At 36.4% G+C, this 24,401-nt stretch overlaps 3 protein-coding genes across 5 annotated transcripts; all 3 read left to right on the top strand.

Annotated features, from left to right (window-relative positions):
• Positions 1-3,099: 3,099 nt before the first annotated feature.
• Positions 3,100-8,195, top strand: LOC107847386 (ATP synthase subunit beta, mitochondrial). Its single transcript, XM_016691591.2, has 9 exons — positions 3,100-3,860; positions 5,783-5,858; positions 5,945-6,033; positions 6,170-6,287; positions 6,377-6,480; positions 6,575-6,733; positions 6,818-7,042; positions 7,140-7,451; positions 7,788-8,195. The coding sequence occupies exons 1-9, from the start codon at positions 3,375-3,377 to the stop codon at positions 7,899-7,901; spliced, it is 1,683 nt and encodes a 560-aa protein (XP_016547077.2). The 5' UTR covers positions 3,100-3,374; the 3' UTR covers positions 7,902-8,195.
• Positions 8,196-9,431: 1,236 nt separating this feature from the next.
• LOC107847960 (fruit protein pKIWI502) lies at positions 9,432-15,048 on the top strand. 3 transcript variants are annotated; one of them, XM_016692584.2, is made up of 5 exons: positions 9,432-10,240; positions 12,171-12,270; positions 12,380-12,475; positions 12,572-12,652; positions 14,813-15,048. In XM_016692584.2, the coding sequence occupies exons 1-5, from the start codon at positions 9,669-9,671 to the stop codon at positions 14,873-14,875; spliced, it is 912 nt and encodes a 303-aa protein (XP_016548070.2). In that variant the 5' UTR covers positions 9,432-9,668; the 3' UTR covers positions 14,876-15,048. The 3 variants fall into 3 exon arrangements, with proteins under 3 accessions (XP_016548070.2, XP_016548069.2, XP_047255250.1); XM_016692583.2 differs by having other exon boundaries at positions 9,472-10,240; positions 12,171-12,330; positions 12,416-12,475; XM_047399294.1 differs by having other exon boundaries at positions 9,522-10,240; positions 12,171-12,330; positions 12,437-12,475.
• A 5,807-nt stretch (positions 15,049-20,855) lies between these two features.
• On the top strand, positions 20,856-24,213 carry LOC107846847 (probable histone chaperone ASF1A). Its single transcript, XM_016691120.2, has 3 exons — positions 20,856-21,094; positions 23,375-23,490; positions 23,571-24,213. The coding sequence occupies exons 1-3, from the start codon at positions 20,986-20,988 to the stop codon at positions 23,928-23,930; spliced, it is 585 nt and encodes a 194-aa protein (XP_016546606.1). The 5' UTR covers positions 20,856-20,985; the 3' UTR covers positions 23,931-24,213.
• Positions 24,214-24,401: the final 188 nt, after the last annotated feature.

Genomic DNA, 24,401 nt, shown 5'->3' on the forward strand with positions numbered 1-24,401 from the left:
CCTTCAAAATAATTTACGACATTTCCTCTTCTTCGAGCTCAACACCAAACGAAGGTCATTCACATTCGGAGAAAGTATAAGCATTCATAGAAGAGAAAATATTTGATCTTCATCATCAAAATCGAACTCATCATCATCATCATAACCTTCAAGTTGTTGAGGTATGCCGGGAGCCTCTCCGCTTCAGTAGCAAAAGACCTGAGGTGCAAAATCGCGCATTTCAGACCAGCAGTTGATAGTTAATTATGTTTTAAAAATATTTTAAATTTTTAACTACTGTAATTTATAATTTTTATTTTCAAATCATAATTTATGATGTTGATTTTGTATAAACCCATGATAATTTTTTTAGAAGAGTTTTAGAAATGAAGGGAGTAATGCGCATCCTATGTGGCTCCTGCAATTCGCACTGAACTTCTTCAATGGCTGCTCTGGACCCACGTGTCAGAATGGCACAAACTTAATGTATAATTATTCAAAGCTATGTACAAATTAGTCAAAGAAAACTTTCTTTTTACAAAAGCAACTTGGAAGATATTCATTTTGTCCAATCAAATTACTTCATTCTAACTGAAATGACGAATTTGCCCTTCAAATGCCACTTGCAATATATAGAAAAATATGCCTCTCCTCTGTTTTTTCTTCCAATTGATAACTGAGATATGGGAGATCAATTAGTGATTGAGTTTCTATTTGGGAGAAGATCACAATTCTTTATTAATTGATACTTTATTTATTTGTTTTGTGTTCTGCAAAGTTGAAATGTGTAATTCGAGTTGTTTACTAACATCATCGGTTGAGAAATGATCACGGTTCTGATCAGGTAACGGTCTTAGCAGACCAGAAAAGTTGTGCACGGGTTGTGTAAGATCACTAGTTGGTCTGTCCGATCAGGAGGGGGCGACAGTTTCAGCAGCACTTGTTATGCAACTGAGATTAAGAACTTCTTTCAGCTTTGTACTTTCTGTGCTTCCTGATCGCGATGCTTCTTGTTGGATATCCCGAGAAATATTAGCAAATCGACTATATGAACCCTCACTTCCCCAAAATGAGAAAGGCCATTCTAAACCGGAAACGAGGACATTGAAGTCCACAAAGCAATGGTAGAAAGTGTAAACTTAAATTCTTGATCTCCGTCCTACTCTTACCTCCCGGCTCCTACCATTAGCAGCATTGCACCAAAAATAAACTCTCCAACGACTAACAAGTACGACCATGTGAGCGCACACAAAGAGAAACTTACACCATCAGCATTCAAGTTTGAAAGACCACCTCTTTCATTACGCGAAAGACCATACAACTGCCTTAAAGCCAGAAGGTTAGATTTTATGTCATCAAGGCCTATATCCTGTTTGGCAAACTCAGGTTGTGGGAACAAAAGAGTATAGTATTACACTGCTCAAGTGGCGATGACAACTCTTCGTCATCAGTAGCGGAGCTAAGATTGTTATCAAGAGGTCCAAAATATGAAAAAGTAAACATACGGAAACAATCCAAGGGATACATGTGGCTCTACTACTGTTTGTCATAGTACTGGGAAATATACTGCAGAAAAATAACTAAAACTCAACTTTGAGAATCAAGATCCCAAAAGTGTGAAGTAACCTGCTATAACAATTTAAATACACTAATGTTCGAGCTTGGTCTGGTTATATCCTTGCGAAGTGAATTGTATCGCAGGCATATGGTGTAATAATGTTAGGAGGAATAAGGCCAAAAAGAAGGAGAACTAACGACGGGAAGAGAAGATAGTTAGTTTCTAAAGGCTGGACCAATCAAACCATATCGTATCGAACCATAGCAGGAGCGAGGAGCACATATTCTTTATTATTGACTTTTCGTGGTTGATCGCTCCAATAGGAGTCGGTGAGGAGAACATTCTTTATTGCAGGATGTTCGTCCACCCGCCGCCTTCGGTCAACTCAAACAAGAGTCTTCATGTGTCATGCTCTAATACGGCCACATGTTCTGTCTATTTTAACTGTATACATAGAATGTATGTAAATTTTATCTCTGCCTTTGGCAAGGCAGAGATGTTGTTTCTGAAAGACGATCAGTTGAACAAATAGTGAAAAAGGAGGCAATAACAATAAATAGAAACAACATATACCAAGGCGAAACAACAGGTAATATAAAACTAAAGTAAGGGGAAGAGAAGAATAATAGCAATAAATTATAGTAAAGGAAAGAAAAATGTCCGACTACGAACTAACTTTCTATCCTAATCCTCGACCCCACATTCAATTCTATCGAGGGTCATGTCCCCAGTGAGTTGAAGATGTGCAATATCTTGCCTTGTCACCTCAACCAGTGCTTCTTAAGTCTACCACTATCTAGTCACTAACAACTTATAATTTGAAATATCACCTTTTCTTTTTACGTGTGTGCATAATTTTTACCATCACTATATCCAAAACAACCAACCATCATCACCAATCATCCCTTTCATCACAACAATGGCAGATTCAAAATTGAGAGGTCGTGGATATCTTAGGAAGGTTCGAACACATTTATGCCAAAAACTTTAAGGTTTTGCTCGAAATAAAAAAAACACACACAATTACCTTCCTGGCTTTGGGGGTATTCTTTTGACTCCTAACCAATTCTTATATAATTATACCTAATCTATGTTAGGTTTAATTTGTGTGGGAGCACCACCAAAATGCATATAGTTCTTCTCTTGCATCACAACCATCGTCGTCAACCACCACTTTTGCCATAAAAATCACCACTGCTTTCAATTACTATTGTTAGTCGTTACTATACATATAACTTCTATTAATATGATTATATCCACTGTCAACATCATAACAGGCGTCATTGCCATTAACCACTACCACCATTGTCGTCAATCTCTATTATCAACCGTTTCTATCATCACAACTATCATTGCCGCAAATACCACCACCACACATTCTTCAGCCATCATTGTCAACACCACGGCCATTACTAACCAGCACCATCACATCAATTACTGCAACACCAACCACCTTGACCATTATCATTACTAGCCACTGTCACCAGCCGTCGCCATCGCTATTACTATATATATATATTAAAATTGATTCATATAAATTCATATTCTTTGCAGTATTAATTATTTTCTATTTTAAACATTATATTTAAAAATAAATAAATTATGCATAATAAGATGTTAGAAAAAAATTACTAGTAGTATTAATCATTTTATGTTCAGAACTACCAACAATAGAGTGAAGAGGTAATACTCACCCACATTACAGCTAGCCATCCCCTCTGCATATAAAAGACTCCACTGCTCATTTTCACTAACCCTAGCACTTTCTCTTTCTCTCTCTAAACAACACCTCACCTGTTTCTCTCTCTATAGACCAAACCCTCACTCCTCCTCCGCCATGGCTTCCCGGAGGCTACTCGCCTCTTTCCTCCGCTCCACCGCCTCCCGCGGCGGCGCCATTTCCCGATCTCCGTTAGCGAACTCCATTCCCAAATCCACCTCACGCGCTTCACGCGCCTCTCCGACAGGATTCCTCATTAACCGTGCTGTTAAGTACGCTACCTCAGCTGCTCCAGCTGAGAAGTCTTCTCCGGAGACGCCGAAAGCATCGGGAAATGAGCCGAGTGGGAAGATTACCGATGAGTTTACTGGAGCTGGTGCGATCGGGAAAGTGTGTCAGGTGATTGGTGCGGTTGTTGATGTGAGATTTGATGAAGGTTTGCCGCCGATACTTACGGCGCTTGAGGTTTTGGATAACCAGATTCGGCTTGTGCTTGAAGTTGCTCAGCATTTGGGTGAGAATATGGTTAGGACTATTGCTATGGATGGTACTGAAGGACTTGTACGTGGTCAACGCGTACTTAATACTGGATCTCCTATCACTGTGAGTAATCTAAACATGTTTATTCCACACATTTAGCTGAGAATAATAACAAATGATTTCGAAATTTGAACAAAAATATCTAGTTATTAATGGAATGAGAGGGATTTGAATCCTCGTGGAACAATTAGCTCGTAGCAGCGGATTGGAGAGACTATTACGTTCATAAGATCTTCTAGTTTACTGGTTTAATATAGCTTTGGAGTTCAGGAGTTTTTGAAATGTGAGAGTGATCTATGTTATGTGGTGGATAGAAAATGATTTTTATTTGATAATTCGACGAGAACTGTGTGTTTTATTATGCTGAATTAGCGAAATTGGTTGAAATGTTTTGTTTATCTAGGTATCTGGTTTGGTAGATTAATTGTAGCGCCATTATTTTCATATAAAGTTGCAGTCTTTTGGAGCTGGAATTATGTAGCTAGAGCAGGGTCAATGGCATATAGGTTTTGCTTAAGTACATTTCTTTGCTCTTGAATGTAGTACATAAGTTTGATTGTGGTATTTTGGATTCTCATGTGTGGAAAAATGTTGGCTTTCTTCGTCTATGTTGCTCGGACTCGGCTGTTTTACTGCTGAACCCGTCTCGACACGAGACTGGGGCGGGGACGGGTGCTTCCGCCGTCTCCGATTCGGTCAAATGATTTCGGAGACGTTGACCAAACTGAATAATAAATTTGAAGGAAGCATCGAAATTAACCGGCGACTTGCCTGAAAAAATCTTGACCCACAACCACCGGAACGGAGACATTGTTATCGATGGCCGTCGCCGTCGCCTGAAATCATCGTCGCCGGAAAACATCGAGCAGTCGTCTTCGGTCAGTCGTCGTCAGTTGTCTGTTGTCGTCGGCGTTAACAGTGACGTTTTTTTCTTTTCAAAGTGATTTGTTTGTGGTGTTAATAACATTTAATATTAACCACAGATATACCTTTTAATGAAAAATAAAAACACGTGTATACAAGTGTCGGTCAGTAAACCTACTTTGTTTAAAAATTATACTTATTTTTTGGTAAATAAACGTCAGTTTTAATTTTGGAAAAAATTTCTAATACGAATACTATTTCTAATTGAAAAGTAAAATCAATGAAAAAAGTAACTAAAAATAGTAAAGTAAATAAAAATAAATTCAAATCCCTGTGGGTCAGGGAAAATAAATTACTATAACTCTATATTTATACTATTTAATTTTTTTAAGCCGAATCCCCGCACCCCTATCCACTCTCGGATTCGGACTCCCGAATCCTAAAATTTATATCTTGACGAATCCGACTCTCGGATCCGCACCCGTCTCGGATACCTGCACCCGAGTCCGAGCAACTTAGTTCCTCGTTAAAGCTGTAGTTTTTCATTGTAAGGAGTGTCTTTGGTGCTCTAAATGGGCCTCTATTGGTTTGTGGAGCTACTTGTGTTTATTCAAAATCAAATGAAAATTAGATATTGTTCATTGCTTCAATTGATGCTCGAGAGAAATTCATATTGTTTGTATATGTGAAATTTAATCATTCTCCTTATTTTTTCACTTGGATGTTAAAAAACTCCTGCTCTGCAACTCGTGTTTTCCTCTTAACATATATGTTCTCCAAAAATTGTTTTGTTTGCCCCCTTCCTCATCCGGGGAACATAGTTTTTTCTTACTTATTTGTCATTCCCGTTTCTTACTTATTTGTGAGCTCAGTCTTAAATCTTTCTCGTCTTTCCTCTGTTTTCTCCCTAAATGAAAAAATATCGAGTAGTGGACTGTAACATGTACAAATGGATATTTTAGAATTTGTATAGCTGAGTCAACTAATTTGGGTTGAGGGACAGTAGTTTATTTTTAGTCTCAGTTGTTATCCTGCTGTTAGTGGAAATGTGGGTTGTAGATTCATTTGCGATTCACTTACTACTATTTTGCGCAGAAATGATGGGTTCCTTGTGATGGCAGGTCCCTGTTGGTAGGTCCACGCTTGGTCGTATTATGAATGTCATTGGAGAGCCTATTGACGAGAAAGGCGACATTAGTAAGTCCTGAATGCTTTATCCCTTGTTTTATTTGTTCTATGTGAACAGTTCTCAAAGTTGCATCTTTGTCTCAAAATTGTTGCAGAAACCGATCACTTTTTGCCAATTCATCGTGAAGCTCCTGCCTTTGTTGAGCAGGCAACTGAACAACAAATTCTCGTTACTGGTATCAAGGTATGCTAATTAAAAGAATTTTGTTCAATGTTCTCATATGTATCTCCATTTTTGAGCTTATTGGTACCTGAAGTGCAACCTCTATTCGAGATTATGACAATGCCAATTAAATTATGGCTTCTTTACTTCTGATCAGGTTGTTGATCTTCTTGCCCCTTACCAAAGGGGAGGAAAGATTGGGCTTTTTGGTGGTGCTGGTGTGGGGAAGACCGTGCTTATTATGGAACTGATTAACAATGTTGCAAAGGCACATGGTTAGTGCTGCTTCTGAGTTTTTCTTCTTTATTAGTTCAAATATAAGTCAGAGTGAATCTTATCTGAATGAGGCTTGATTCTTTTTCAGGTGGTTTCTCTGTCTTTGCTGGTGTTGGTGAACGCACTCGTGAGGGCAATGATTTGTACAGGGAAATGATTGAGAGTGGTGTTATTAAGCTTGGTGATAAGCAAGTAAGTTCCTATATAATCAGAATTAATTGCTATATCCCTTTAGTCCACAGTGTTATCTCATGTTGTTGACAAATTATCTCGTTGGCTTGATTAGAGTGAAAGCAAGTGCGCTCTTGTATATGGTCAAATGAATGAGCCCCCTGGTGCTCGTGCCCGTGTTGGCCTTACAGGATTGACTGTGGCTGAGCACTTCAGAGATGCTGAGGGGCAGGATGTGCTTCTCTTTATTGACAACATTTTCAGATTTACCCAGGTTGTCTTGCCTATGATTGCTGAAGTTTTCTTATTTTTATATAATTCCACCCTTGCTAATCTAGTTGCTTTTGTATCATAACAGGCTAACTCAGAGGTCTCTGCTTTGCTTGGTCGTATCCCATCTGCTGTCGGTTATCAACCAACTTTGGCTACCGATCTTGGAGGTCTTCAAGAGCGTATCACTACAACAAAGAAAGGCTCTATTACATCTGTCCAGGCTATCTATGTGCCTGCTGATGACTTGACAGATCCTGCCCCTGCAACTACCTTTGCTCACTTGGATGCCACTACTGTGTTGTCCCGTCAAGTATGATGCCATATCTTAACTTGCACTATAACTTTATTTTCACCCCTAGCAAAGTTCAGTTAAAAGTTTCTGACTTCCCATGTATTTTGGATAACAGATTTCTGAGCTTGGTATTTATCCTGCTGTTGACCCTCTTGATTCTACATCTCGTATGCTCTCGCCTCACATTTTGGGAGAAGAACATTACAATACTGCTCGTGGAGTACAAAAGGTTCTTCAAAACTACAAGAATCTTCAAGATATTATTGCCATTTTGGGTATGGATGAGCTTAGTGAAGACGATAAGATGACTGTTGCTCGTGCACGTAAGATCCAGAGATTCCTTAGTCAGCCTTTCCATGTTGCCGAAGTTTTCACCGGTGCTCCTGGGAAATATGTTGACTTGAAGGAGAGCATTAACAGTTTCCAGGTAATGAATCTCAATTTGGGATCTTTTTGTAAGATATTATGGTTGATTCGAAGTTAGAACTCAACAAAAAGAATTTGCATATCTACCATGGAAACAAATTTTCTTTGACCATACCTTTTGGTTTTACGCCGCTACTCCAATTGCCTTGTCCACCTGATTTTTTATCAGATCAATGCTTATTGTTGTGATTTTAAGTCTCTCCTCTTCTTCCCTATTAATTCTCACCCTGCATTTGGTGAAAGTTTATATGAGACAATAACTTCCTGCTATGTTGTGCCTATTTAGTGAGTGACTCAGTTTGCTGATTATTTCTTTTTTTGTAATTGACTTTTGCAGGGCGTCTTGGATGGGAAATATGATGACCTTTCAGAACAATCATTCTATATGGTTGGTGGAATCGAGGAGGTCATTGCCAAGGCAGAGAAGATTGCCAAGGAAGCTGCAGCTTAGATTATGAACTTCAGTGACTTTCTTTCATTTACTTCATCGATAACTACAGAAATAATTTAAGTTTCTGTGACTTTGTATTTTTTACTGGGTGGACCTAGGGGTCCAAGATTTTCTGGTATTTGTTTTTTATATGCAATCCGGAATTGTGATAGGGAAGACATGGAGCTAAGGCTTACTTGCCAAACACCCACCCTTGACGCTCTGTTATGTCACATAATAAAGGGGGTAAAACGGCAAACTTGTATATTTTACTTTGAATTCCCTAATTATGAGGGGCTGGCTGTCTTTGCATCACTTTTGTCTGGAATACTTTCTTGATTTGAGTCTTGCCTACTGTAATATGCACCAGCGAACGCAAGTTGTTGAAGTTGTCATAACACATTGGTTCATGTCGATCAGTAAAGAGCGAATCTCAAAATACCACTTCTGTTGACCATTCTTGGGAGGTAATGTAGAGGACTTTCATTTGGTAGATGCAGACTATGAGCGCTCAATTGACTGGACTGAGAATTCGCGTCTTATGGGTAGCCTACCAAGATCGAAACCAACTGCTAACTAGAGGTGTTTTGACCATAATTTTATGTTGCCTTCTATTTAGTCATAGTCGCGTTGGAGGCTGGATTCCTTAGTCCAAGGCTCCAAGCAAGTGTGTGTATGTAATGTTATAATTACCTTAAGAGGTAAATAAGTTTCCAGTAAACTCTTCGCTCAAAGAAAACGTGAAAAAGTAGTTTGAAAGCATGTCAAAATCTACTAAGACTAAGGTCTAAGAGAACAATAAAATTATGAGAAAACTTCTGATTACTTACCAAATTTTTGTTCTAATCTATGTTCTAAGCATAAGAAAGAATTATGTCTTACCTAATTATTTCTCTCAATACTTCTTCACTTCCATACTAGACATTTTGCTAAATAAAAGAGGTATTTTTGACCCTTTTCTCTCTTGTTTTTTTTTTTTGAAATAATTTTCAATATTCAAAAAATAACAATTTATCATGTTAAAGCAACAACAACAACAAAAAACCAGCGTATTCTCACAAAGTGGGGTCTGAGGAGGGTAAGATGTACGCAGTCTATATCGTTACCTCCGAAGAAGTAGAGAGGTTGTTTCCGATAGACCCCCGGTTCAAGATAAAGAATAGGCGACAAGAAGATGGATTACATAACAAAAAAGGCGTAAGAAATAATAAAAAGTAAATCAAAGCAATACAAAAATACAAGAGATACGACAACACGAAATAAGCAGATAACAACTGAGAAAATATGAAAGAGACACCCACGTATAAGTAACACATACTCACCGCCATAGATATCTATAGACACAGATCTAAGGTTACTAACCCGGCTACACAAGATCTCTCCTGATGGCTTGCTACAACCCACACCCTCCCGCTAGCCTTCTACCCTTATCCACGACCTCCACACTATCCTATTTAGGGTCATATCCTCAGTAGGCTGCAGCTGCTCCATGTCATGTCTGATCACCTCCCTCCAATAATTCTTCGATCTACCCCTATGTCAGTCTCTCACACCCATGTATTGGGATATCCGCGTCCCTCCTCCTCACATGTCCAAACATGAGCTTTTGTTCCCGCATCTCTTTTAACAATTTATCATGTTAAAGAATCCAGTGGCTAAAAATCTCTCCCTCCCCCCCCCCTGCCCCCCCCCCCCCCACACACACAATGGCGTTTTTCTATTACTTCTCCACTCTTCTCGGCGGCTCCTTCACACCTTTCTTCTTTGTAAACAACACATAAATTGAAAATGTCAACCTTTTCTCTCTTTACTATTCCCACTCTCCCTCACCATACTTCCTATGCACCCTCCCACACCTTATCCCTCCTCTCTCCTTCCTCCATGAACCTCCTCAAACTCCACCACATCCCGCGCCGTCTCTCCGCCGTCACCTTCCGTCGTATCTCCATCTCCGCCGCCGCAGTTCGGCAAGACACAAATCTCTGGTCAACAACACCTCTAATTTCCGTATCTCCGGAAGCTGAATCGCTGTTCCACATCAGCATCGACGTTTCCGATTACCCTGAATTAGCTAGTTCGTACACTAAACCTGGTCAATATCTCCAACTCCGTGTTCCTAACGTTGAGAAACCGTCGTTTTTAGCTATTGCTTCACCGCCTAAAGTTGCGGTTAATAAAGGTGTATTTGAATTCCTAGTGAAAAGTGTATCCGGATCAACTGCGGAGCTGCTTTGTGGATTGAACAGAGGTGATGCTGTTGAATTGAGTCAGGTAATGGGGAATGGATTTGATTTGAATCAAATTTCTCCGGCGGAGACGTATCAGACGGTCGTGATTTTCGCTACCGGATCTGGAATTAGGTAAATTCCTAACGCCTTAGTGGATAGAGTTACTTGGTATCTCTTGGAATTAGTCGAGGTGTCAAGCTGGGCTGGGCACCATGATTACTAAAAAAAGGAACTTTTTCGTTAATCTGGAACATAATATTCTAGATAGATAGAGTTACGTGGTATCTGTTGCTGGTGGTTAGTGGCAGGTATCCCATGGAATTTGTTGCTGGTGGTTAGTGGCAGGTATCCCGTGGAATTAGTCGAGCTACGGTAAGCTGGCCTGGACACCACGATTATAAAAAGAATGGAATAATGACTTGCTATTGCGTTTTCATAAATGGAGAACATAATATTTGTAATTGTTTGTAATGTTATCGAAAATGAAGAACACTAATCGAACAACTATTATTAATTGAACTCCACAACTCCACAATCAATCTATTAGCTCAACAATTTCTTCGATTATTCTCAGTTCACAAACAATGGAAATACTAGGTTGAAATCCCAGCTGAGACGAAAAACACTAGGTAATTCTTCCCATATGTCCTAGTCTTGGTGGACAGAGTTACCTAGTATCTAGCATCTGTTTTTGGTGGGAGGTGGCAGGTATCCCGTGGATTTAGTTGAGGTGCGCGAAAGTTGGCCTAGACACCACGGTTATAAAAAATAGTACAATGTAAATGTTATCTAACAAGCTCACTAATACAGAATTTAGCTTAAAGCAATAACAAACAGTAATCAGCAACTCACGCTAATAGTTGAATTCAGCTAGGCGCTAACTCCCAACAGCATATCTGAAATGAAGACAATACCAGGTTTATCTCAGTGAATTATGAGCTCTCACACTTGAGCGAAGAAAAGAAATTGATAAGATTGAGAAAAATAAGATAGGGGAAAGAAGAGAGGAAGAATTCAGAGAAGAGGATAGAAAAGAACATGAAGAACAATACCAGAATTTTCAATGGCTCCACACCCATAATTTGACCTTTGATAGTGAATCTGGAAACAATGTCGACCCTTCCTTCAATTTGTTTCTTACACGTGTATAACTAACTTTTGAATTATTTCCTGATTATCATTGATTGTCTTTGCTAATTACGGACCAAACTCAGTCGTTTAGCTAAGTGTTACTCGATTCTCCTTTAGCTAATGACTCAGGTCATTACATTTTTTTTCTATATGATATGCTATTCTGTAATCCCATTTGTTCTAGAGTGTAAAGGACGAGTCTTTTAGTTTCTTGTTCAGTCTATGAGATTATTTGATAGATTGGTCCAGGATAAGCTAATATATGTCAGAGTGCGTTTAAATTGAGATGAATGATTTATGGGATAGTTTATTTCTGTAAGAACCTCTTGTGGTTGTTGAGATTATATGGTTAAATATTTTATAGTAGTAAATGAGCTTGTGTTGTAGGAGAACTACGTGAAAAATCTACGAGCTAAGCCTGTCGTTAATATGTTTGCTACTCAACTTGTACCGTAGTTGCTAGATGCCTTTGCATGTTTCTTGAGCTTAGAGGTGTGAGATACTGTGTCGACTTTAAATCAGCTGTGGGTGGTAGTTTTTTCTCAAAGTTCTTTTGTAATTAGCTTTAGTACGCTGGTTAGATGGGTGCTTTTATCTTTTAGCTACCAATCATTAATCATCATTTGAAAGTGATCTTGTGAGTATTTAGCTGATTCTATGAAGCTGAAATTCAGCCAAGGCTTAAAATGCAATCTTCAATAGATGGATGTTTTGGGTAGTAGAGTTGATCTGGTACATAGCCGCAGGCCTATTTCTCCAAATGTAAAATGGTTGAATTTTGCATAACGCAGTTTCATTACTTTCATATCAATATTTGTATAGTGAAAGGATGGAGAATATGTTTAGTTTCATGTTTCTCTTTGTTTTACAGTAGTTTTTAGTTTTTCTTTTTCCGGTAGTTCACTCCTTTATCTCGAATTTATTTTGGCAGCCCAATTAGATCCCTGATCGAGGCAGGATTTGGTGCAGACAAGAGATCTGATGTTCGGCTATATTATGGCGCACGGAATTTGAAGAGAATGGGATACCAGGTTTGTTGGTTGCTTGCAGCATGCAGACAGTTTCTGTCTTCACTGTGGCAGAAATACAAGGTAAACTTTGTATCTATTGTCTTATTTCTGTGTCCTTTAACTTTTATAGGATAGGTTTGAAAACTGGGCATCCTCTGGAGTTAAGGTTGTGCCAGTGTTGTCTCAGCCCGATAATGCTTGGAAAGGCGAACGTGGCTATGTTCAGGTAATGATTATTTTTACATGTGTATCCTCTAATCATCTTATTTTGGTTTTATCTGTTACTCAGCGATAATATTTGCTTTACCATCTGCTTTTGCAGGCAGCATTTTCCCGAGCGAAAAACATTTTTACTCCTCAATCCACTGGAGCAGTCCTGTGTGGTCAAAAGCAAATGGCTGAGGTTTGTAGTTTGTTTACTTCAAAAGATTTGTTATTCCTATTTAATGTCTTTCCGTACTCTTTCTGCATTTTGGAGATGGCAATTGTTTCTCTTGTTTTTGTTTCCCTGCTACTTGACCCTTCACCATTTACTATTCATTTAAGAATCAAGAGAACTAACATATTTTCTAAGAATGGTAAGACAGTATTATAAGATGCCTACACAAGCAGTCAGCCATACGTAAAGTGATTACAATAAGAACATCTAAAAAGTTTTCTATGTGTAATCTAGAACATCAAAGAGATCTGAGATTGATCCCATGAATTCTAATGTTTGCTTTAAGCCCATTAACAGTAGATACGCATTAGGAAAACTGATAATTTTGACATTATGGTGCATTAATTAGATCACTTGCTAAAACTCTGTGCCCAACAGTAACACTCACCTAGGATTCACAACGGTGAAGATATTAATCTTGTTGACATCCAATGGATGGGCAAACCTTATGTTGTAGAAATATTATTAAAAGATGATTAAGAAGGCAAGCAAAAGAAGTGATTCTCATCAGTTATTGTGACAAATTTGTGTGGCAGAGGTACTTGATACTTTACTATGGCTTTGCCAAATATTATGAATTCTGGTCTTGTGAAGTATACTGGATGTAAATCCTATTTGCTGTACTGCCAATGCTGTCTCTTGCAAGGAAAGTAATGAAAACAATGCACCACGGTCTATCTTTCTTCTAATGGTTAACTTCCATAAACACTTTGTGGGTTTACACTTAACTCAAACCATGAGATGCGTTTTGGTAGTTTCTGTGAACGCTACTGCTTTCCTCGCATCCTATTGCCTTCATTAATTTAGTGTTCTTTACTTCTTGTGATTCTCGTTATATTTTACCTATATTTGGATGATTAATTAAGCAAGTAACTACCTGCAAGGGTGGCTGGGTTGGTTGAGCGGGTATCTCCCAAATAGGGAGTCTCAAGTTCAAACCTCCTGCATTCTTTCTCGCTCTAGCTCGTCACACAGGCTTGGCGGTTTACCTCTCTTGTGTTGTTTGCGGGCTATTATACTGAAGCGTAGTTTTTTTACCCTGTCTGCACCCGAAGGTAGCAGCTGCAGGTTCCCTTAAAAAATATATAACTAATAGTCAATTAACGTATGAAGAAAAATTAGAAAAAAAGCATTAATTTGATTGAATAAGAACACTCTAATATGAAGTGGATTCTTCTATAGAAAATTATAGAGTTTAGAGATTTTTAGGATGATAAAATTTGATATGAAGTAGCATCTTTTTTCCTGACACTAGAGGTTTGGTTGGATATATTTTTGTCAAATAGGAGTAGAGCTTCGTGGTTAGATTTCGTTTGTCCATTGATTAAGGTCCATAGGATTTTAAATTTCATTAAGAAAGGTCTACTAGGTAACTGGCTTTTAGCAAATGCATTTTCGCTCAGTGCATATACAACTTTGGATTGGCATTACCCAGTAGATGAATGCGACTTGTTCCTCCAACTGAAAGTAGGAATAAGAATATCACTTGGATACATTAATTTAATTCATCCAAAATATACTCCCGCTTGAGGAGGAGAATAATAACAAATTTACCTAGTTTCCTGCCACGTATTTGGTCAAAACATGAATAAGTCATTCCCATTTCCCTGCATAAGCAATCATCGCCTAATCTCCCCCTCAAAGTGTAAAGAATTTTAGGTAAGCTAAAAAGAGTAGTGCAATTCTGTAGTCATCCCATATTCAGTAAAACTTGGCAACTTGTTCCTCTAACTGTTAAGAGTTGATGAAGTTTGTGGCTGAAATTCAAGACAACTTTTAGTTTCAAGTAGAATTTCTGCAACTTCCACTGTTTAATGGGATGCCCAAACTAGTAAAATCAGCGTGTGAGAATCCATAAGCTAGTAATTGTTGTAACATCTAAACCTACTTATTATGAACTGCTGTACTATTTAGGAGAGTGTTTTCTGTTTTTCTTTTCTTGCCAATCTGAATAATGGTGAAGAACATGCCTATTGTTGAAGGTTCATTATTCTTGGTTTACGAGTGTCGTCTACTATTACTAGTCATGAATGAAGAAACATGCTCTTTCAATAACGTAAGGATCAATATGTTTGGATCATCAGCCCTGATTGATACTTTCTGTCCGTTGATTCTTCTTTGCAGGAGGTAACTTCTCTACTTGTAGCAGATGGAGTCTCAACAGAGAAGATTCTGAAGAACTTCTAAACAAAATCCAATTTTGGTTTGTCATGTTGTATTAGTGCTTAGTATAAAACCAATTCATTCGATTTCACCAGCTGGCTACAAGGTAACCAGCATGATCAACAACATAATGTAACAATCTTAGCCACATCAGGCTAATACACACTTCAGGCTAATACAGAGTCCAATTTGAAGCATATATTAATGCCCCAAACTCGTATTTTCTGCTCAATCTTGCCAGCGAAAGCCCTTAATAGACATCATTGATACAATTCTGTTGCAGCACAACGGAGCTATATATTAAGACATTCCTTCTTAATATTTCATCGATACCTCCTTCTAAGCACTCAGTTATCGATCAATGGATGCTTTTGCTGTCAAGAACCCTTCAGAATCTACAAAATGCTGCTTACCTTCCTACATGTACGATGTATAGAACTAGAAAGTTTGTGTCTGGCCAACTGCATTTTCAAGCCGCCGTGCAGCTTTAGGGGTTTCCACAAGCTCAGAAACCTTTCACTACTTAAAGTCGTCGACATTGCAGCTTCTTTCTTGTGGATGCCTTACCTTGTTACTCTGCAAGTTAACGCGTGTAGTGGTTTTTCCTAACGAGAAAAAATATATGCTCCAAGACAGGAGATCAACCGAAACGCTTGATTTGGGTCATTACATGGACTGTCGGAAGCTGAAAACAGTTAAAGACTTGTATCATCGAAAGAGAATCAAGAGAAAGCGGTGAACTTGACCTATCTACTCAACTGCTGGTCTGAAATGCGCGATTTTGCTATGGACAGTTACTACCTCAAGTCTTTTGCTACAGAAGTGGAGAGGCTCCCGGCATCCCTCAACAACTTGAAGGTTATGATGATGATAATGAGTTCGATTTTGATGATGAAGATCAAATATTTTCTCTTCTATGAATGCTTATACTTTCTCCGAATGTGAATGACCTTCGTTTGGTGTTGAGCTCGAAGAAGAGGGAATGTCGTAAATTATTTTGAAGGACCATCCTACAGGACACTCGGAGTACTCAAGCTTGAAAGTTTGAAAGTAAAAAACTACCATGGTTCAAGAACCGAAATGCTGTTTGCATTCGCGTCTGCACCTTCACTCCTGAAGAGTATATACCATCCCTATTGAAGATGTAGAAAGCGTTGATCAAAGCGCATACTTGAAGATCACAAAGGAGTTGATGGGTTCCCCTCGGGCATCTCCGACATTGAAAATGTACATGACATGTGATGCATCAAAATTAGGCATCTCGACTCGGGAAGGCTCGTTTCATGATGGAACGTAAGTGGAAATACTGTTGATCCTTCTGGACATTGGGGTGACAAAAAGGGCGCCTTGCTTTATAGTTTCTTTAGCAATAGAAGGCAACTAAAATCCTTTACGCGATTGCATGCCAATGTATACAAGTTAAACTCGAAAAGGAAATATCACATATAAATAAGTGATCTTTATATGAGGTAGGTCGAGTGTAGTACTACATTGTGGTAGAATTATTTTTGCCGGTATATATGTTGTTTGTTGCTAACTATTATTTCTTGTTCTTATATTCGATCCTTCTCAAGAATGTTTTTGTCTTGAGCTGGGGTTCTTTCAGAAACAACCTCGCTATCTCACCTTTGAGGTATAACGGTAAGAGGTAGCATGCATTCGGTGAATTACTTGAGGTGCACAAGCTGGCTGTTATAGGAAACATATTTATGTTTTTAATAAAATGAACCTAGTGTTTCGGCAAAATATATAGGTTACAATCCTTACATTATAATATAGTAGTACATTACAGTTCTGACATTACAATCTCTGCATAACTTGTGTGTCGACCTGACGACCCTCATACAAGTAACAGGACGTGTCATAGACATCGCGCAAAGCATCGGAAAACGCGCATCATCGAATTTTGTATTTCCCATGTATAACTCCTTCAAACGATTCTCACTACAAGTCGATGGATCTCTTATAAAACTCGGACGCAGTCCACTGATTTCATTATCTGACAAATCAAGCACACTCAATCGACAAAAAATGCTCAGGAACCGGTCCTTTTAACTCATTGTAGCTCAACTTGCAAAGTCAAATTTCCAACCAAATCGAGATTAGAGAAAGGAATGTCATTCCCTAACAAATCCAAATAAACCAACTTGTTCAACAAACTCAACAACTCATCGCCAAATCCATTACCGGAAACATCTAACACTCTCAATGAACTAAGCTTCTCAAAAGCACTAATCGAATCATCAAAGTTGTTTTGACCAAGATCAAGATTCATCAGCCTAGTAAGATTAGAAAACCATGGAGGGAACATTCTAATCGCTTTATCTCGGATATTGAGTGGACTAAGAGATGTGAAATTCACTTGTGTAAATATAGGCAAACTGATAAGACTAAGTTCAATGAAAGCAATGAAGGTAACATGTTAATTGAACTCCATAGATCTTTACTATCTTCAATAACAAATTTTGAAAGATCAATACTTTTCAATGAAGTAAGCCTAGATAACCAACTAAAACTATCAACTTTAAACTCATTTCTTGGTCCTATAACATCACCATAACATCCACCAAGATATAAATGTTCCAATCTTGATAAATTCCCAAGATTATATGGAATATAACCACCAAATCCACTACATGAAACATTAAGATATCTCAAATTCTTTAACAATCCAAAAATATTTTGGAATTTGGATACTTGCAAAGTAATTATAACTCAAGTCTAAGTAACTCAAATGTTTCAATTTAACTAAAGAAGGACTTAACTCACCTCCTAAGAGGATTTTTAATGTGATTATCTAACACCCTTTTGTTGGGACCGCGTGTAACTTTATCTAAACTCATTGTCCGCTTAGGGCAAAGCCCTCACGGATTTGTTTTTGGACACCTCCCAAAAGGCCTCATGCTAATGGAATGAGGAGTTGGGTGAGACTTTAAATATGGGACATGTTTCCTCTATTTCTCTGGCGTGGGATTGTTTTGCTTCCCAACACCTTTGTGGAATAGCACCATCAAGAAGATAATTATTGTAATGCAAATCAATTTTCACAACATTTCCTTTTTTTTATCACAATAAATTCCATCATATTTGCAACAATCTTGTCCTACTGTCCATGATGACAAATGATTTGTGTTATCAATTAGACCGTTCTTGAATTCAATAAGAGCTTTTTGATCATTTTCAAAACAAGTTGTATTAGGATAATGATGAGTTTTGGTGTAACAAATTTCAAGATTGATGACAAAAACAAGAATTAGCAAAATGAAGGAATGGTGGTAGTTCATGTTTTTTTTTTAAGTAGACTATAGTTATGTTTTTCTATTTTCTTGAAGTGGTTTTTAACTTATGAATCGAAAACAGCCTTTCTATTTCTCCGTAGATAGTGGTATGGACTGCGTACATCTTTAAGTGTTCTAAATTTGTTGAGAGTTGAAAAATACCATCGAGGATTGTGGTGAAGTGATAAGTACTTATATGTGTTCTAAGTTTGTTGGGAGTTGAAAAATACCATCGAGAATTGTGGTGAAGTGATAAGTACTTATTTATTTTTAATTTAAATATTTTAGATTCGAGTCATGGATATAAAGTCGCGTTTTACCCCATCGTAAAACTTTCTAAAGCTAATTTAAATTAATCAAACTCTAATATGAATATCGAATACGGGAGCAAACCAAAAAAAAAGTTGAAAAATAGAAGTTAATTGAGAAAATTGAATGAAAATAATACACTATGTAGGTTTGATTTTGTCATTAGGCATTTGGATATGAATTTGACTATACATTAGAAAAAGTAATACTCCGTTTATTTTAGTTTGTTTATTTTATTCTTTTTTATTATTTTTTTAAAAATAATGTTTCTTTCTTTCTTTATAATTCTTTTATTTTAATTTTTTGTGTGGCATATTTAAAATTACAAAATTAAAAATATTTTGATACATTATATATATTTTTAAATTAGTATTCTAATACTATAAGATTCAGAATTTTTATTTACTTTTTTACTCTATATCAAATCAAAATAAGATAAACAAATTAAATCTAACTTGTTTCAATATGTTTTGATTTTGACTTAATAAGAAATTTATGTGAGTAAAAAAAAACTCCGAATCTAATGTCGTAAATAAAAATATATAAAACATATTAAAATATTTTTTTATTTTATAATTTTAAATATATTGTATGAAAAATTACAACTAAATTGATACAAAAGGAAAGAGACTATTATTTTTAAATTACACTACAAAAAAATAAGACAAATAAATTTAAACGGATACAATAATATTATTGAAATTTTAGCGTGTGGGTAACTCGTTTTGGTGGAAAAAGTTGGCATGCATTTAAATTTTAATTAATCACGAAATTTTAGAGATAAGAAAAGGTTTGGTGATTTAAATTATTTTTTGTTTAAAATATGTTAATGTTATTTTTAAATAAGTGAGACTTTATAAGTGATATCAATAAAGATAAAAGTGAAATTGTATCATTAAATAATTAACAAATAAAAAAATACGATCTTTTTAGGATGAATAAAAAAAAAATAACGAAACATAAAATGAAACGGAAAGAGTAGTATTTATTTAATTTAGATAATTAATGAATAATTTATTAGCATGTGTCCGTCTTACCATTATTATTAAATAGCATTTATTACTAAATACATTTCTCAAATCATAATTTTTTTTTAAATCCAATGGGTGTAACAGGAAATTAATCATGCTACTTATCATTTCTTAAGGTATGTACTAAATCAAAAATGGATAGGTAAAGAAGTGCATTGAAAGTACATAACGTAATAACAGTCAAATTTAGAGTTCTAAAATATCATTAATTTGATTAATTTAGTAAAATACACTCTTAATTAAAATTTTATTAAAGAATATGTCAAGTTAACAAGAACAAAATAAAACAAAACCAAGATAGTATGCATGAACTTTCATAAGCATCTAAATTCACTTTCTTGAATATATATATTTTTTGGTTTCCCATTTGATGTTCGATGTCAATATTAACGCCTAATTAATTCGAATTCACGTCGCGTAATGCCCATTCGAGAAAAACACTCGTTATCAAGAATTTTTTCATATCATAACTTAAACCTGAGACTTCTGATCAAGGGAGGAACAACTCTACAAGGCCAACTAAAGCAAAAGCTTTAGACCCGTAATTTGGTCCCCCGATTTTTTTATTTCTTATCTAGTGTTCGATATTTATATTGTGGCCTAATTAATTTGAATTTGTGCACTCAACGACCATAAAAAAAAGAAGCACTTTTTAGAAAGATTTTTCTTTTTTCATTCTAGAGCTCGAACTCTCTGCTTCAACTCATAGATGACTATCCGAGAATCACTCACTGTACTATAAAACCACTAAGAGGGATTAGATTACCGACCCATCTTTCTAACTAGAACTTCAGAACATATGTCAAATGTACTTAAAATGTTCTTTAATATTCAAACTTTTCGCTCCCACCGACCGATTGATGAAATAGATGACTACCACAAATATTTATGTTACTTTGTCTGCACTCATTTGTACACGCATTCAAGCTCGAGGCTTGTTCGAAAAAATTCAATCACGCTCGCCTGACACCCTATTTTTCACATAGGTGGAGAGGAGGCCCCTTCGACAACCATTATAGGCTCTATAACTGGTGCGTGAGCCATATAAAAAGTTAAAACTAAAGAGTTGCTAAAAGAAAAAAAAAAGATCAAATGATGTTTTGATACATTTAACAGATGTTTAATTTAAGACCACAAGATTCAAAATCTCCTTATTAAGTAAAAATAGTTTAATCAAATTGAAACAGTCGTAAAGTTTGTGTACACTTGACCCTCCCCTAACATCACTTGTGGAATTTTACTAGGTATTATGTTGTTGTTGTTTACACCAAATATGAAAATCAGGGAGGTTTATGTAATATCTAAAACTACAAGGGGAATATATGCAACAAGTCAAAACTTAAGGGACAAATTTGTGTAATTGGGCTAAATTTCCATTCATTTCCCGGGCTTTTATCAAAATACAAAAAAAGCCTCCCGCTAATTTTGAAATTACTATTTATACCAATTTTGGCGGATACTTTTTTCCATTTGCAGCAATAATTAGGGTTTCAAATTCGGAGAAGTTTCTAGAAAGATGAGTGCCGTCAACATTACGAACGTCGCCGTACTGGATAATCCGGCGCCGTTTCTCAGTCCTTTCCAGTTCGAGATCTCTTATGAGTGCCTCGATGCTCTTCAAGACGGTAAATTTTTTGTCGTTTTATTCCTATTTTTGATGGCAAAATTGTTTGTTTTTGGGAGAAGTTATGCAAAATTTGTATCGGATCTGCACATAGCGGGAGCTTTGTAGTAGATAAGATTGTCTTTTTTCTAATTTATATATATATTTGCGGTAATAATATATTTCCATTTTGATGTCAAAGTTGTTTGTATTTTGGGAAAATTTAGTAGAAGTTGTATATATATATTTTTGCTTAGAATAGATGTCACTTGTCTGGCCTTTCCTTGGATCCTTTGCATAGCTGGAACTTTAGCATACTAGATTGCCTTTTTTGTATTTAAATATATATATTTATTAATAGCGGTGATATAGTCATAATTTTAAATGAATTGTTTTATTTCCAATTTAATGTCAAAATTGTTTGTTTTAGGGAAAGGTTAAGCAAAAGTTGTATATATATTTGCTTATAATAGATGTTTGTGGTTTGACCTTTCTCCGAATCCTGCACATAGGGGATCTTTAGTATATTGGACTACCTTTTTTATATATGTTTGTAGTAATAATGGCGATACAATCATAGTCATAAATGGACTTTTTGTGGTTTTGCATTTATATTTTTCTCTAATGTTGTTTTTTAATTTAATTTAATGAGGGTGATTAATAATATAGAACCTAAGGGTGTGGCCTAGTACTTAATGAAGTGTTTTGAGAACCATGAGGTCTAGATTCGAACTCCAATAGAAACAAAAATCACTAGCTGATTTCTTTCCATATGTCCCAATCTTGGTGGACAGAGTCGTATCTTATACTTGTTGCTGGTGGGAGTTGTCAAGTATCATGTGAATTCATTGAGGTGCGCACAAGCTAGCACAGACACCACCTTTATTTAAAAAAAAAGGGTGATTTATATATATAGCATCCAAGAGTGTCGCTTGGTGGTCATTGAAGTGGATTGAGAACCATGAGGATATGTTCAAACCCTGGCATGACAAAAACACTAGGTTTTTTCTATGCATCTGTCCTAATCTTGGTGGACAAAGTTACCTTGTATCTATTGCTGGTTCCATGGAATTAGTCGAGGTGTGGCAAACTAGCCCAAATAACATGGTTATTAAAAAAGGTGTTTTATACACATATATATTGATTGAAGAATTATAGTAAGAAATAATTGTTAGGTGAGCTTTTGAAATTAAAGCTTATGTTTCTTTAGTTGGACTCCTAGTTGTGTATGTAGTGTTGGGTAGAATTCAATTTTAAGTAGGTAGGGGATATTATTCAATTTGATGATTTCCCGGTTGCGAAGAGATTTAAATTTTTATTTGAGAGGAAGAAATAAGATTGTTGAAATGTTGACTCCCATTTATCGTTGAATTTTAGGAACTTGATTGTTATTTTCAGTGTGGTTAGAGTTTCAGAAAAAGAGTGTTAAGTTATATAGATGTTTATCATGCTGCTTTACCTTTCCAGATCTCTAATGACTTGTTCAGTACTTGTGCTGCAATAGAAAAATAATTGTTCATTAGAAACTATTATCTCTTTGTAGTCTGAAATTCAGAAAAAAGTCTTAAGCATCACTAGTAGAAACTTTTTGCATTTTGAATTTTTAAGGTAGATATTTATGCGAGGATGTTCCAGTAAGGTGACTAGAAGCAAATGGAACCGCATTCATACAAAGTGAAAACATCCTTCTTTTTTTGTTGGAGCAGGGTAAGATGGTGTATAGTGAATGTTTAGCCGTCAAGCTACAAATAGATATGTTGACGAAGTATGAGGCCTCAATGAAATATTCGAGCTTTTCACAATTGAGGAGTAGCATCCGTTCCCTTGTTTTCTTTTGATGCACCCAAAGATTCCAAGTTTTATAGGAGACCAGGTGGAGTTTATAGAGAATCATTTGACATTGTAGACTCTTTACCTTTTGGTACACCCCTTAGTATACAGCCAGCTTTTTCGTCATGTTTATGAATGAAAACACGTTTACCTGATAAAAAAAATGAAAAAGAAAAGGTTTTAAGATGGATATGAATGCATAAGCAGGGAGCTATTACATAGTTGTTGTTCTCATAGCATATCAGTTTTGAACTGAATTTCACTTGCTTTGCTGAGAAATCCTTCGTTTTTTCTAAGTCAGCTTATCAGACTTGTCCCCTTCAATATAAACCGTCCGCTTCAATGAGTTAAATCCATATTGAATCTCTGAGTATCTGAATATCCGAACTGCTTATGTAGTCATGATTCAATTCAGGTCCATTTTGAAGTAATGACTCAACCTTGTGAGTTCTGACCATTTCATTTGTTTCAGATTTAGAGTGGAAGTTAACTTATGTGGGATCTGCTGAGGATGACACTTACGACCAACTCCTAGAAAGTGTATTTGTTGGACCTGTAAATGTTGGGAAATATCGTTTTGTGCTTCAGGTAACCAACTCTTTTTAACTTTGCAACCTAACTTGATTTTGCTTGATGGATTCAGACTTACACGTAAAATCAATTTCCAGGCTGAACCTCCTGAACCATCCAAAATCCGCGAAGAAGATATTATTGGTGTCACAGTATTGCTATTAACTTGCTCATACGCTAGTCAAGAATTTATTCGAGTAGGATATTATGTGAACAATGATTATGATGATGAAAAATTAAAAGAGGAACCCCCTCAGAAGGTTTTGATCGATAGGGTCCAGAGGAATATTTTGGTTGACAAACCTCGAGTCACAAAATTCCCCATTAATTTCCATCCAGAAAACGATGAAAATGGAGAACAAGCTCCTCCTCCTGACAATACTGAAGAAGAAAATGTGCTTGGAGAAGAACCAGTTTCTTCACCCAATCAATGTAACGAGAAAAGTCCTCAAACTTGAGAAACAAGAAGCAAGATGGTCGCTTTGGCTGTCAAATTCTCCCTTCAGAGTTTGATATTTTAATGTATTCTACCATCTTGTTATGATCTACAATTCTACACACCATAGATGGTTAATTTAATTTCTGCATCAAAATGTACACATCAATTGCCGTAGTCATAGCTAAGCCGAGAGCCTGAGACAGTGATTCTCAATCCAAACGCTGATTTGTAAGCAGATTGAATTGCGTATGATTTCTGCAAATGTTTTATCTTTGATTATTATACTAGCTACTTTTCCAGTCTCTTATTTGGTACTTAAATTCCCATTTTGTTTATGTTGACCGAGATAGGCTTTGTTTATGTTACACCCTCAATGCTCAAATTTTCATCTCGTGTTTAATTTCCAGGACATATGATTGATCATATTCAAATTTGAAACAAGTTAAAACTCACCTGCAACAGACACCAGAAAGAGAAGTTGTGTATAGTC

The sequence above is a fragment of the Capsicum annuum genome, chromosome 11, assembly GCF_002878395.1.
Source record: "Capsicum annuum cultivar UCD-10X-F1 chromosome 11, UCD10Xv1.1, whole genome shotgun sequence".
Taxonomy (NCBI): Eukaryota; Viridiplantae; Streptophyta; class Magnoliopsida; order Solanales; family Solanaceae; genus Capsicum; species Capsicum annuum.

Excerpts from the sequence above, each read along its gene's own strand:
- LOC107846847 (XM_016691120.2), top strand. The coding sequence starts at position 20,986 with ATGAGTGCCGTCAACATTACGAACGTCGCCGTACTGGATAATCCGGCG. Across the intron at positions 21,095-23,374 it reads CCTCGATGCTCTTCAAGACG|ATTTAGAGTGGAAGTTAACT; the intron begins GTAAATTTTTTG and ends CATTTGTTTCAG. Across the intron at positions 23,491-23,570 it reads AATATCGTTTTGTGCTTCAG|GCTGAACCTCCTGAACCATC; the intron begins GTAACCAACTCT and ends ATCAATTTCCAG.
- LOC107847960 (XM_016692583.2), top strand. The coding sequence starts at position 9,669 with ATGTCAACCTTTTCTCTCTTTACTATTCCCACTCTCCCTCACCATACT. Across the intron at positions 10,241-12,170 it reads GCTACCGGATCTGGAATTAG|CCCAATTAGATCCCTGATCG; the intron begins GTAAATTCCTAA and ends TTATTTTGGCAG. Across the intron at positions 12,476-12,571 it reads GCGAACGTGGCTATGTTCAG|GCAGCATTTTCCCGAGCGAA; the intron begins GTAATGATTATT and ends CTGCTTTTGCAG.
- LOC107847386 (XM_016691591.2), top strand. The coding sequence starts at position 3,375 with ATGGCTTCCCGGAGGCTACTCGCCTCTTTCCTCCGCTCCACCGCCTCC. Across the intron at positions 6,734-6,817 it reads ACATTTTCAGATTTACCCAG|GCTAACTCAGAGGTCTCTGC; the intron begins GTTGTCTTGCCT and ends GTATCATAACAG. Across the intron at positions 7,452-7,787 it reads AGAGCATTAACAGTTTCCAG|GGCGTCTTGGATGGGAAATA; the intron begins GTAATGAATCTC and ends TGACTTTTGCAG.